Source organism: Manis pentadactyla, chromosome 3 (assembly GCF_030020395.1).
Source record: "Manis pentadactyla isolate mManPen7 chromosome 3, mManPen7.hap1, whole genome shotgun sequence".
NCBI lineage: Eukaryota > Metazoa > Chordata > Mammalia > Pholidota > Manidae > Manis > Manis pentadactyla.
Window position 1 is genome coordinate 22,307,170 of NC_080021.1, and position 15,167 is coordinate 22,322,336.

General features: G+C 38.2%; 1 protein-coding gene across 1 annotated transcript in view; it reads left to right on the forward strand.

Moving 5' to 3' along the window:
- MRPL13 (mitochondrial ribosomal protein L13) overlaps window positions 1-8,153 on the forward strand; it is a 39,815-nt gene extending 31,662 nt beyond the window's left edge. Inside the window, exon 7 of the mRNA XM_036876424.2 lies at window positions 7,878-8,153. Within this exon, the coding sequence (XP_036732319.1) occupies window positions 7,878-7,899 (22 nt within the window). The 3' untranslated portion in view covers window positions 7,900-8,153. The remainder of the gene's footprint in view (window positions 1-7,877) is intronic.
- Window positions 8,154-15,167: the final 7,014 nt, after the last annotated feature.

Consider the following 15,167-nt stretch of genomic DNA (forward strand, 5'->3'; position numbering starts at 1 on the left):
TGTTTAATACAGTAGCTTCTGGCAACATTTTGCTCTTGAGTACTTACACTGTGGCTAGTGGCTGAGAAACTGAATTTTTAGTTTATGTGATTTTAATTAATTTAAATTTCAGTAGCCTCTAGTTACATGTGGCTAGTAACTACCTTAATGGATTTTTTAGTTGTTTGCCATTTCACAAAGTCCTAGTATTAAATATTATATACATTAGAATTGGAATTAAAATTGTGATACTCCATGCAATGCAATCCATTGAAAATGGAATTTCACATTTCTGACAGATTTGCTTTCATGAGGAAAAAATTTTTTTCTCCTTTTGGAAAAGGAACCTGCTTAAAATATGCTTACATTCCACCCAAAACAGCTAAGCCAAGAAAATAATCTTGCTTTGGAATGTAGTGATTGGAATTTATTCCAGACAGATCTAATGGTGAATCTGCAGAGACTTGACTGAAACAGATGTACCTGGACTGCACCATAAATAAAAGACACAAAGATAGCTTCTTTTAATTTTTGTTCCTCTATCAATAAAACTTAAAATATGTTTATAGTATAGAAATGTACATTTTCTAATCTAAACTATGACTAGCTTTTGGTTAAATGTATATTCACTAGCTTTTCTATTAGAGACAAAAGCTTTTGATCCAAAAGTTAACAGTTATCAAACTAAGCATTGAACCCAGTAGGTAATTGACAAAAGTGTTTTAATCTTAATTAAAAATTACCATTGTTAGGATTTCATTTAAATTATTTTAAAGCATTTAGAAAAGTTATATTCCCTCAGACCTAATTTCAGCATATGTTAGATTTTGTTATGCTAGTTTTCTTATAAATGATACTAGACAAGAAGGAAAAAAGCTGATATTTATGAGAAAACTATAAATATTTCTAATTAAAAGCCATTTTCTTATATGAGAAATATTGCCTCTATACCTCACTTTTTAAATTAGTGGATATTATTGATATCATCTTAGTATTTTTGTACATCTTATGGACACATAAATTGTGTTAGAATATGTTACGAAGGTATAGTTATGCTTCTTGATGGTATAAAATAGATGTGTGTCTGCCTTGCACAAGTGGTGATTGTAGGGTATACACTTAGAGTTCAGTTTTCAAAGAGAAAACAATCACATTATCCTTTTTTCTCAAGTCAGTTGCCTGAGATTGTAGTTTTCTAATGGTAATTTATTTCAGTACTATCAATAAATTCCATAATCATTGCAGATTTGCTAACACATTACAAAATCACAGAACTCATGGAAATTATAATGCTGTCACAATAGTGGAAAATTTTCATTATGGTAGTGTAAAAACAAAACTTGGATTTTTAACATTTTTTAATATTAATTTTTACAAAATTTTGTAGGAGAGCTTTTCTTAAGAAAAACTAGGTACATGGAAAATTTCAACTTGAATTGCTTCAAATTATCCATAGAGGGTGTGACAAAACAAAACCAAAAAAGACATGTATTTTCTATTCCTCACTCACTTAATCTATAATACTTTATTTTGAGCAATACTCTCACCTTTGTATAGAAACTAAGTGTGGAAAGTTTCAGCATCTGTAAATACTTGAAAACATGTTTCTGATGAAACCCATGTTCCTGGTGTTTAGTACTTTTTACAGAGTATGGCATTAGAAGTGTGCCTGCACAGAAGAGAGTGAGCAAGTGTGAGGACAGCTGTGATTAGCCCTGGGATTGTCCTTGCTGAAAGCAGGATCAGGTTTGGGGTGTTTAATAGAAAATACATTCAGTTCTGTAAAAGGAAAACAGGTGCCAGGAACATTAGAAAAGGGACATGGTGAGCATCCTGTCCTGTCTATAGCTCTAGAAGATAGCAAGAATTTAAGCTTAGTGCATGCCCTCTAATATAAAAGCTATTAATCCTAAAAATCTACAAATAATGTTTTAGTTAAATCAATACCCAGGAAAAAATATTTTTATCTGTCTTTATAAAATGTGCTTTACATCAGAGATTTAATTTACTTAAAAACAGTAGAGAAGGATTCTTACCTTTTCAGAACCCATAAGAAGTTGGGATCTGGACATCTTCAAGATTTTCCATAATTTTATGCTATTCTAGTCATGTGGCATTTTCCTGCAAGATTTAACTTAATTTGCTGCTTTTCACAGGCAAAAGTTACTAGCTGGACTTGGGGAACAAGGTTATGTTCCAACTTTCCCATTATTTCAACCAGCTCAGCATTGGCTTAAATCATAGGCCTCAGTATTTCCAGTACTGAATTTTGCTCAAATTAGTCATCCTAAACTGTACTGTTCTTTTGGATCTGAACAGATTAGGACTGGTTGTTAGAAAAAAAAGCAATCTCTGTTTAAAACAATGAAAATCCAATCATTTACATCTCTAGCCAATAGAGTTTATGACTTAAAAGGGATAACTGATTATAATAATTCCTACTAATTTCAATTGAAAAAACAATAATTTGATTTTAAAAATTCTTAACCTTTTTATGAGTTTAGTTTTTTTTTTAAATCACTGTTGAACTTTTTCTGATCAGGCTGGTATCACAGTATCTGGGGAAATGAATATAGGGTCACCATTACTCTGCCTTACTATTATTACCTGTAACAACTTTAGTTCAAGGAATATATGTATGATGTCAGATTTCCTATAATGGTTTACTGTAAATAATTCATCAATACAATGGAAATGACTTAAACATCAATCAAACTGACTTTTTGTTGTTCTTATGATTACTCCATTGTCAAAATTTTATTCTAGTCTTTTATTTTGTTGAAGTAGGCATTATAATTGTTAAATGTTATTTAGGTGTGAAAAGACATCAGACCTGAGGGAGAATAAAAGATTTTTGAGATTTATTACATTTACTTATGTTATACTCAAAAAATTTCATGGATTTACAACTGAAATTCGAATGCTTTTTTTTTCTTGGAAAATAAATTATTAATGGGATGAATAATTAAGTATCTCTAATTGAACTATGACATAAACTATTGGTTTTATAGCTTTATACTTCATTTTATTCACAAGCCAAACTGATTATTCCTAAAGTCAAAAGATAAATTCTTTTCTGGAATTGTCACCATTTTTAAGGTAATTTAAACATATTGGCCTCTATCATTTCTGTGTTCTGGATTTGAGGCTCTGAATTTTTGACACATACCTGTTTTCATCTTAATGAGTGGCAGTACAAGTATTAAATGGTAAATGAGTTGTTGGTGTAGAAAATTTAATAACTCTGAAAGTTTACCACAATTTAGAAAATGAATTAAAGAAAGTCTTATGTTGGATAATTCTTTAAAGATTCACTAATCTCCCAAATATACTGTAATCACATACATGAAAGCTTAAAACATTTAGCATTCACTTGAAGGTCAAAGACTGTGTGTGTGTGTGTGTGTGTGTGTGTGTTTCCTATATTAGAAAATGCACTGTCTGAACACAGGGCTCTGTCTTGCTCACTGCTGTTTCGAGTGCGCTCATCTGGCCTGACACTCAGTAGTCTTTGCTATATGAGTAAATGAGCAGAATCTTAACCTCCCTGAAAGGCGAATAGACTTAATTAATGAAGTGTGATAAATTCATATTTTGGTCTTTGTTGCTTACTTAAGTCTTTCTTAATAACTAACTACAGGTAAAACAGACATTTTTCTTAATCTGATCTTTAGTGCAACTCTGATACATCCGATTTTGGATACTACGTATTACATGTATAAAGAAAAGACCATGGTAATTTTGTTAAAAATAAAACTTCTCTGTCAAGGAGTACATTTCTATGAAAACAGCAAAAATTAATAGATAGTAGCTTTCTATAACAGTATTTGAAATGTCTCTTCATAGGTTTCCTGAGATTATTTTAGAATACTGTTATTATTTGCAAATATATTAACCTTATGTAGTATTTTATTTTAAAACTTCATAATTTTTTATTTGCAATGAAAGAGTGACAAAGAACTAAGGCAAATATAGACCAGAAATTCACCCATCATCCCTCTGGCAAAGGATTAAGCCATTTCGTTTAAGTTCATCAAAGTTTCAAACATTTAGGCATCCATAGTATAAAAAGCAATATACAAGATGCCAAGTTTCTTGCTTTTAGAAATTATTTAATAAAGAGATTAGTTAGATCTAAAATATACTAGAATAAATAAGTAAGCACCACAATGTGAGAATTCAATTCTGATTAATAGAGTGGTACCACATATGGATTAGAAGATTTTATTGGTTTATGGATTACGGATTTTGAAGAACCTAAATACGGTGACACTTACTCAATTACTAAAGCTACATGGACTACAATTTAATCTTTCTTTGATGATAAGATGCCAAAAGAATTTCAGTATCCAGCCTCAGTACAGGTCATCATAATTAAAAATTATTGTATCAGAAAAGCATAAAACTGCCTTTTAATAACTTCTGGTGGGTAAAGAGCCAGGAAGGAAATACATCAAATGGAATCCCCTCGAGCCAAGGAAGACGTGCGTCACCTTTTGTTAAGCTTAGAATTTCTTGCTGAAGATGCTTCTTTTGCTTCCTCAACATCTTCAAATAGTCATCTCCTTTGTCTCACGAATATCTCTGCCTGAAGTCTGAGGTGAACCCTTGCTAGTCAGCATTGGTTCGTGGACCAGCATTGTTAGAAATGCTGAATCATGGGAGCTTGTTAGAAAGGCGGAATCATGACTCATCTACAGACAAACTGAATCCAATCTTGCATTTTTACAAGAGCCCAAGTGATGCGTATGCCCACCAAAGCTGTAGAAACTCTCAGGTAAATAGACCTCCTCTCCCCTTTCTTACGTTGTATTTCCTTCTTTTGTGAAAGGGCGGAAGCAATATACATGCACTGCATGTGTGCCTGCTTTCGTTTGTATGTGTAGAGTGTGAAATAGGACCATCTGGGGTACATCCTAAAGCCACGTTAATATTATTAATTGTCTCCAGTATAAGTTGATGTTTCTAGCTATGCCAGCATCTGAAGTATCTAGTCACTTGGCCATGATACTGTTTTCCCCCCTTGGAAGCAAATTAACCATCTGCAAAAGATCCTGATTCATTTTCAGTAAAAAGAGAAAAATATGAGTTTGCAAACAAAGTGGTATTTTCAAGGCATCATTGTACTTTAATGATAAATACCTTACAAGCATCAACTACATGTTGGCACAGTCTGATTTCTGAAAGTACACAATCAGTTATGTTGAGACCCTGCCTCCAAAGGAACCAACAGCCTAATAGGAATCATGTAGAATAAAACAGTGCTAGCAAGCATTGGAATCAAAAAGTATACACTGGATTCCTACCATTTACTTCCTAGCTGTGTATCCTTAGACCAGTTGACTCGGCCCCTCCAAGCCTCAGTTTTCTCAGCTGTAAAATGGGGTTGATAACAGTGTCTTTCTCATATTGTAGTTAGGAGGATAAAATGAGATAATACTTGTGAAGTAGTTAGTATACTTCATGGCGTCTAATAAGCACTCAGCATATGTGCCTTACGTAAGTGGCAGTTTATTACATAAGGGCAGGTATGATTTGAGAAACACTGGAATAGGAGAATGCCCGAAGTACTTTGGCAATCTCAGGGAACGGAGCCCTGCCTAAGAAAGGAAGAGTTGTGGAGAGCTTCCAAAAAGATGTGATTTTGGAGGTGGATTTTGAAGGATTAGTCAAGTCCACCAGGTAGAGGAAAGATAAGAGATATTACAAGCAGAAAAAATCTCAACTACCCAAGTCCAGAGGTGTGAAAGATTTTATCTGAACAATAGCAAATAGTGTAATGGTACAAGAACGCAGAGGGACAGGGTGTAGAAAGAATGACTCAGAAAGGTTAACTGAGGCCATATCATGGAGACTTATATGTTGAATTATAGGGCGTTTGAATTTTGACAAGGCAGTGGAGAGTTCCTGAAGATTTTTTAAGCAAGGCCTCTTGATATGTGGAAATGGGATGGAAAAGAAGGAATCTGTGTTAGACTCTCGGATGTCTTCCCCTTAGCCCCATTTCTCCTAAGTTCTGAATCCTAACTGCTAGCTGCTTGCCGTGTCCAGATTTCATCATATTCAAAACCAGGCTCCTTCCCTTCAGCGTCTGTCCTTCTGCCTGTATTCCCTATCCTGAAAAAGTACATAGCATTGTTATTTACTGAGCGCTTCAGACTGAAAAGTTGTAGTCTTCCCTGCATCCTCATTTGCCTGTAGCTCCTTCCTCCATCATGTCTGTGGTCCCGTCCTCCTCCCTTCCTGCCCTGCCCCCCAACAGGGTATTTTTCTGCCTCTTAAATCCTGACCCTGTCCTCTCTTCTCAGTCATCACTGTAGCCCTAGCAGAGCCCTCGTCTTCAACCTCCTCACTTCTGCCAAAAACACCTTGAAACAAATTTGGTCTTTATTAGGCCCATGGTGCCTGCTGTTTTTAGGCCACTATCTATATTTTTTACATGACAGAGTCACTTTTTTACCCACATTTCCATTTTTACTCCTAAATTCCATTGAAAGGTGCTTTTATCTTTGTTAATTAATAAATTAACCTTTGGTGTGGAAATAACTAGATTGTGGTGAAGCACATTTACTTCTGTTGAGTGAAGTTGCAGGGACTTCTTGGGAGGCTGTTAGCTTGGAATTTCCTTCCAGTGGCCTCAGCACCTTTTTCTAAGGACGTGAACCAGGTGAACGCAAGAGTGAACCGTCACTCCAAGTGTGCTCGCGTCTCCCGGCCGGGCACAGCTGTGACTGGGTTGAGTCACACACCACAGATGAGCAGGTACACTTGGGAGCCGCCGGCAGCTATTGGATCAAACCGTCATTCCCCAGACTTTGGATGCAGTTTTTATATTTGGAAAGAGATTTCAACAGTGACAAAAATTCTGTACTTTCTCTTCTTGTTATAGACTGGCTGAGAAGTGAAGCACATTTGGCCGTTTTCCCAGATCAGTGCCTGTGTCCCTTGGCGTTAAATAGTAACTTTAGACTATAATAGAGATAATTTGCTTAGCCAGTAGATTGTTGGTCTTCATAGCTGGGCTATCTGGTATCTTGTGAGTATTTTGTTTAAGAAAACAGCCTGTAAATGTAGAAAGATACTAGGGCAGTTGTTCCGGGGTGAACAGAGTTCATCTACTTTTTAAAGGAGCTCAGACTATGGAATATTTTTACAGCTGTTTCAAAAATATCTATTTAGTTTACTTGTTACTAAGTTCCTTATTAAAAATTCCATACCAGCTCAGCACCTACAAATACACTGTGTATAAAAAATAAAGGGCACTTTAAATATTTTTGCATTTTATACTTGACTATATTTCGTTTTCTCCATTTAACACTAGGGATCACATTTCCCTGAAAATGTTCTGTGTTTTAATTTAATATTGGAAGCAACTTTCAGGCATGATTAATCCAATAAATGCATAAATGAGGAAAGACTAGTTTTATGTATATAACTAAAATATCAAAGAGCTGGTATTAATATATTCCGTATATGTATCAATGAAAATTAAGCATATGACAAAATAATAAAAATAGGGAAATTACTCCTACAAAATTTGCCTTTATGTATGTGGATTTTAAGATCACAGCAGTCGTTTCTGTGCAAAGAGCTTCATGAAAGAATATTTAAAATACAACAGAGAGATTGAATTCAAGTGTTTAAGTTACTAAATACATTCCTTCATAGGCACAAGGTGGTCTGTATTTATACTCTTGAAAGAACTTGGGAGTTGTCACTTCACCATTCCACTTATGTGATTTGGCTTTGGTGTTCACCAAAAATCTAGGTATAATGTTGTAGATGTTTTTTGATAAACAATTACGTTCATTTTAAATTGGGCAAAATAATCTTCCTTCGTCAGGTAGGAGAAAATTCATGATTAACAATGAAATACATATTGGTTTTATCTCTTTCAGTCCTGAAGATTACCGGCTATAGGAAAATGAAAATTGCAGAAAATCACGTTTCAGTAATTGGAATTCTTCCTGAGGAGTTTCTCCTAACCTACAGGCCCAGTGAAGCAACAGCTGCATTTTGACAAGAAAGTTGCTATGGGAGCTGGAAGTTTATGACGGAAGGTCAGGGAGGGATATTCCTTCAATAGGAAATTGCATTAAAACACATTATTTTGTAGAGTTGTTTTATTATGTGATCTGATTTGCGTATTATAAAAGATGATGAGAATAAGATTGCTTACTTGGCTAACTTTTCAATTTTGGACTTAATGAAAAACAAACCCTAGATAACTCAACAGTTAGAGCCACCAGCAAGTGCCCATCCCTGCAGATGTCCTCAAATTCCGGTCACTGTTCTTGCACCTGGAAAAACAAGCCCATGTCCGCTTTTCCTTTCAGTGACTATTTCATCTAACCTCACATACAAGTTCATCCTTTCAGCTCAGTAGGGTAAAGTTTTCCCTGAAGTATTTACAAACTGCAATCATCTTTTTTCTGTATAGCCTCTTGGATTCCATGGCACCAAAATAACAAAATAATACCTATCTACTCCCTAGAAATCTCACTGCCCCACCTATAAAGCATTTGCAGACCCCTGTGCTATGTCTCTATGTCTCCTACTGGCTCCTATTCACGTCACACTGGCCATGAGATTGGGCTATGGGGACATATCTCTAGCAAAATCCCTTCTTTAGAAAGTCAGATGCTAAGCACCTGCATTTGGGCATTTTAATGGTAGTTTTTTCTTCTTTTGCCCTAGCCAAACAAGGAATGAGTTTCACACCACTTTCCCATTCATTCAGCAGACATGTAGTAAGTCCTGCTATATGCCAGGCACAGGGGTAGGCACTAGGAAAACGGGTTCTTGCCCCAGCACCTCTGTGCCCCACAAAGAGCATACAGTCTTGCAGAGTGGACAGGAGCTGTAGATAGGCTTATAAGTAAGTGCACCTGGGTGTCAGAAGTGCTGCTGTAACTGTATGCATTTCACATTAGCATGTTTAGGAGAAAACAGCAACTAGCATTGAATATGAAGCACTGCTAGCCAGCACCTGTCAATATGTCAAACATAACTGCTTTATGCCAATTAATTCATTTAATCCATACATCCACCCTATAATGTACCTTGCATTATCCTCCCCATTTCAAAATAGGCACACTGGTGGTACAGTAACTTATTTGGCCAAGGTCACAGAACTGCTGAGTAGTAGTCAGGATGTCCATCCAGGGAGCCTGGCTCAAAAGGCCATGGACCTAGCCCCTGCTGCATGAGAAAAAGCAAGTATTTGTGTTTATGTATCACAAATTCTGTAATACCTCAAGCATGACCTAGTACAGGTCAACAGCTACAATTCACAAGAAAGGGGTAGTTACATTTTAAACTGTTGAACCAAAAAGAAGCTCCACTCCTTCCTTTGGATGCAGTAATCTTAGGTGTGAGGCAATGTGAAATAACCCCCAGCTCCTGATGCAGCAGCTTTGATAGAGACAAAATTTTGTCTGGTGTATCTAGGCACCTAAAACTATTTCACGTATGTCTTGGTTGAGAAAGGCTCGTTGAAGAAAGCCCTTGTTTCTAACAAACTGCAGGATTTGAAGAGGTGAGATACAGCAACATGCTCATCAAGCCCAGTTATCATAGTATTAAATATGTGATAACAATATTGAGACTAAACACTATAAGCTGCTCATTTGCTGTGTGGGAGAGCCCCTGTGGCAGGGGAGGGGCCACCTCGTCCTGCAGAGCCATGTAGAACTAAACGTATTGGTCGACTACTTTGCTCCTCCATGCATGCACTCGGGAGCTAACTCCATTTTGGGGAGAACCAGAACAGGGAGGTTTTGCACCAAGTAAATGGCCTTCAGAAGAAGAAACAATTAGACCTTACACTGCCTTCCCATTTGCCGACCTGTTGTCTGGCCAATGGGTTTCAGCCCCCAGCAAGTTCGCTGTGGATTCAGTGTAACCAAAGAAATGACAGTAGAATGTTTCTTCGGGGTGAAAGGGTTTATTACCCGGCTTGTTCTCCCGGCAGTAGGTCGAGCACTAGCATCTCTGCCTCCACCCAGAGCACTGGGCCAAGCCCTCTATTTAGCGCAATAATAGCTTCTTGCCTAAAGGTGTGGAAGCGGCAGCCTAGCAACAGGCCAGTTACATCATCCGGTGGTTTAAGTTCAGTGAGGATCCTGGCCATAGGAACCCCAACTTCCCCACACCTGTGCCTGCAAGAACAGCCACAAGCAGCCAAATGCAAATCACAACTCCCTGTATTGGACTCAGTAATCTGAGGGAGGAAAAGCCAGACCACCGGAATCATAGCTCTTACTGAAGTAAAATGAATTCAAGAAACAAGAGAACTTTAAAAAATGAGAATTCTTACAGAAAAAGAAGCCCTAATTACTCCAAGAATCATATGAGGAAAAGAAAGCTGCTATATATTCCATTGTTACTGGTATCTGTAATGTGCAAATAAAGAATCAAACCACTAAAACCAGAATTATAGTTGTTCATATGCAGTTTTCACCAGGTGCCTCTGTGTTGCACGATTGGGTAACACCAGGTAAGTGTGAAACACCATCCAGCTGAGCATAATGACCCGTGGACAAGTAATACAAAACACCTCTCGCCATTTTACCCAGGTGCATCTCCTGCTCCACTTTCTTAGTAAAACAGTTGTAAGTGTCCTGCCGATAAGTAGGCAAAGGAAAAAAGAAAAGCCTTAAGTATCCTGAAGTTTCGAAACGAGAGAAAATGTGATACTGCAACAGCCAGGCAGCCGACAATAATCAAGTTGCTGAGCACAGGAAACGACACTGCAAACAAAAGAAACCAGACCTTAATCTTAACCTCCCAGTAATCACCTGCTTTCCGGGGACCTGAAAACCTGCCAGGCACCCGTTTGCCGCAGGTGGGAGATACCTGCAGACCTCGTGCAGCAGCAGGAGAGCGCTTTGTCATCTGATCTCATCTGGGGCCCTGCAGACAGCTTCCTCGTGAGAAGGGGCAGTTAAAAAAACAATAAAAGTTGGATTTCTTTTAAGCCAGTTTAGAGGAATGAAAAACAAGACAGTAAGCCGCAGTCATCCACTCTGGTATCCCATTTCATTTGAAAAACAATAATCTTCCCTCCACCTATTCATAGTTCAAAGCCACAACTCTTCACTATTAAAACCTCCACCAAGCAAACTTCATGTCCTGTCAAAATAACATTCTATATCACTATAATGATTTTTTAGGAACCTAGGATGTTTAAAGTGTGGTAGTTTGCTTAAACAAAGGCACAATGTTTGAGTTTTCTGCCCGAACTCTGTTTTCCCATAAGCCCTGTTATTTTTGGAGTGCAAAATTTCATCACGCAAAGGTTATGTTTTTAGGAATGTATACACCACGTTATAGGACAGACAGCTATACTCACTGTAAACGCTGGCTTCTTCCAGGGTCCTAAGAGGTCACACTTCTCCAACCACAGCAGAAGAGGCCACATGGGAGATACTGTACAGAAATCTGGTGCCATCTGCTTGTCATGGCTGGGTGAGAGTAAGGAGCACTTCCCTGCTCGGCCTCCTGAACGGGCATAGCAGCAGTGTTCAACAGCCTGCCCTCAGCTCCAGGTGTGGGTGCGCTATCTCTCGGGTGCAATCAGGACCTAGCAGGTGGGCCAAGATAAAGCTAGGTTCTAAAGCAGGTCTTTAAAGCCATCCTTTGCCCAGAATGCAATCCTTTCCTTTCCTGTTCTATTCCAACTATACATTTATAAAGTGAATAGAGAACTATGATAGTTAAGATTGATAAATAACGTCTCTTGGTTTAAGACAAGCTGGGCCATGTCTGGCCCAGAGGCTAGGATTGTAATGAATCAATGCTACCATCATTAAAAGTGCTTCAAAAGAGAATTTTGTTTTACTTGTAAGGTTTAACCTAGATGAAGGAGGTTAAAAAAAATGCATGTAAATTGCGGTTATCAGATTCTTACTATACTTCCCGTCTTTTATGGCTAATTCCCTCCTAGCCAGATACAGACACTATCACTATGCCTGTGCCGCATCTTTTTTCTATGCTGCATGATTTGTTTTCCAACCTTCTCCTGGAGAAGGGGGTTAGTCCCACATTCAGCCAAGAACAACATTAAATGTCCAGGACTGTCCTGGCTGAAAACTACCCCATGGAACAGGTAGCAAGTTCTGAGTCTGCAAAGCCCAAAAGCCCCAGGGGGAGTTCTGCTACCAATCTCTGCAAGGCTAAGTTTGAATTGGATAGAACCCTATTTAAGAAGGTATAATCCTTCCAAAACAGACATTAAGACTCCATTTCAACTTAAATACAGGCTCTTGCAGAGAAATGGCATTTCTCTTTCTCTGCCCAAAAAATCTGAAATAGGAGAGTTTAGTTTGCATCACTACTGTTCGGGGCTTTGCTGTAGAAGAATGGAAATCACAGATCAGCTACTGGTAAAACAGTCACTTCCCCTGAGAGCCAACTTTTGTTAGGCTGGTTGCCACGAAGGTTTGTTTAGGAGACATTTTCCACATGAAGACAGCGTAAACAGGACCTCGGAAGGAGACACAAATTTGTATCATTGCCATTTGGTCCACGAGAAACTGTTTGATTTCAAACAAATCTTTATTTCAAGGCTTAACTTTGCTTTTACCACCCTCACTTTTCAATTCCAAAGTTAATACCTATTAAAGCCTTGCCAACAGTGGCTGCTAGAAGACGGTACTGTTTCTAGTGGAACACCTGTGCTTTCTAGATGGATGCTGTGAAGTTCCAGCTTGGCAACCGATATTAAATCACTTAGAGTCAACAAGCTGAAATTATGATGCCTTCTGGCATCTTCTTTAGCAATCACAAAACTAAAAAGGGTCTTGATATTTAGAGGAATTTGTGAGTATAAAACATCTGTCATTGACTTTTTTACAAAGTCCAAGTAAAACATTTTTATAACTTGCTAGAAAACCATTACCAGTTATTATTATGCACTATTACCAGCATGGTGTATATGCAGTCAGTAAATCATGGAGAAATGTGAATATGTGTATTCTTCAGAAAAAATGATCTGGAAATCTAAACTTGGAAGCGGTGATTCATCTGCCAACTCTCCAGTCTATATTAATGAAGGATCAGCTGCTAGTTTTCATTCAGTTATTCAGCCAGTATTTATATTCCAGACACTATTTAGGGGTTTGAGATGGATATGTGAATAAAAGTTTCCTGCTACTGTAGTGTGATATTGTGATTAGTAAGAAATATTTTATTTGGTCTTCCTTTCTTTTCTGGCACAGAGCTCCTAAAACTCTTGGAATTTTCTAAGTGATGAGACCTGCGCAGTATCTTTTATGTTAATAAAGTTTGCAGGCTGGTTGCCTGGAGAACTGGCCCTGAGATTGGAAAGTTGAAACTTTAAGTACCTACCCACCTGACCTCCAGGGAGGGAAAGGGACTGGAGGTCAAATAGATCACCAATGGCCAATATTTAAATAATCATGCCTTTGCAAATGAAGCCTCCATAAAAACCCCAAATGTTAGGGTTTGGAGAGCTTCCAAGTTGGTGAACCAAAACACATCCATGGGCTGACATGCTGGGCCCCAAACTCCATGGGGACAGAAGCTCCTGCATTTGGGACCTTGTCCTATATATCTCTTCATCTGGCTGTCGATTTATATCCTTTAAGATCCTTTGTAATAAACTGGTAATCTAGTAAACTGGTTTCCTGAGCTTTGTGAGCCACTCAGTGAATTAATCAAACCCAGAGGGGGTCATGGGAACCTCTAATTTATAGCCAGTCAGAAGCACAACTGACTATGCAGTCTTGTGGGATTGAGCCCTAACCTGTAGAATCTGACACTATGTCCAGGTTAATAGTATCAGAATTGAGTTAAATCTGTGTACACCCAGTCAGTGCCTGCAGAGAAATGAGTTAAGTGTTTGGTGTGTTTTAAGAAAAAACACACAGTGTAAAGGATGTCAGCAGCATACAGAGTCTACATTCTAATAAAGGAAAACAAACTTATTGAATATGTTTTATTAGTAGGTGGTGTGAGATCTCTCGGCTATTGCCACAGTAATTTTGCATAACACACCCCAAAACAATAATTTTATTTTCTCATATGCGTAAGTGTTCAGCTGGCCTCAGTTGGGCTTGCCCATGCTTGGGTCCCAGTCTATTCCACATCTCCAGCTGTCCTTGGGCGAGTGGCTACCTGAGGCACGTTCTCATGGTGAATGGCAAAAACACAAGAGAGCAAGCCGAAGAATCTAAGCAAATTTCAAACCTCTACTGTGCTATGTGCACGAACATCCTATAGGTCAATGTGAGGCGGTCAAGGGCCTGGAAAGTATTCTGCCACCATGGAGGTGATGGAAACAGACAGGGAGGAGTGGATGTTTGTTATATTTGTGTTTTTAACATAACCACCCAAAGTGCAATGGGGCGAAGAGGTTGGAGTCTATGTTTTTAAGGTAGAGCCAGTAGAATTTTTGACAGACTAAATAGAGTAGGAAAGAAGAAATGATGTACTTCCATTCTTTAACCAACACTTTGGCACTCACCTGGCTTCCCTCACCCCAGTATGCAAAGACAGTAAAATAAGGAAGAAAAGCAAACAAATTTGTTGAGTCTTCCTAAGGAAGTAAAAAATCTTTTTCATGACCCCACTTTTCTTACCTTATGTGCCCCCGTTTCTTTGATCCTTTTTGCAGCAAGACTCGTCCAGAGTGGAATATACTTGCTATCTTCTTATTAACTTATTGTTTATGTCATTCCCGCTAGAATACAAACTAAATGAGACAGAGATTTTTGTGTGTCATGCTTGGTTGTGTATTCCAAGTGCCTAAAACAAGCCGAGGATATATATAGTTGATGCTCCATAAACACATCTCAGTAGTTCAAATGTACATAAGCTGGGCCTCTGCAACAGTCTCTTAACATCTCTCCACTCACATTTCTTCCTTCTTGTTCCAGATCCCTTCTGCTTACCGATGACTTTAGCCAGAATATGGTAGACCATTCTGAGAGTTCAGACTCACCTCTGCTGGCAGTGTGCTCTCAAATATATGCAAGATACTCCTACTCAAGAGTCCTGTCATGCAAAAACAGCCCCTCAGGTTATAAGTTAACACGGAGAGAAAGGCTCAACCAGTGGAAGACAAGAGTCAGAGGAGAAAGCTCCAGCCCCCAACCTCAGGGACAATTCTGAGAAGCATTTTCTCATTTCTCAAAGGTCTTGGATGGATTGAATCCCCAAGGCCT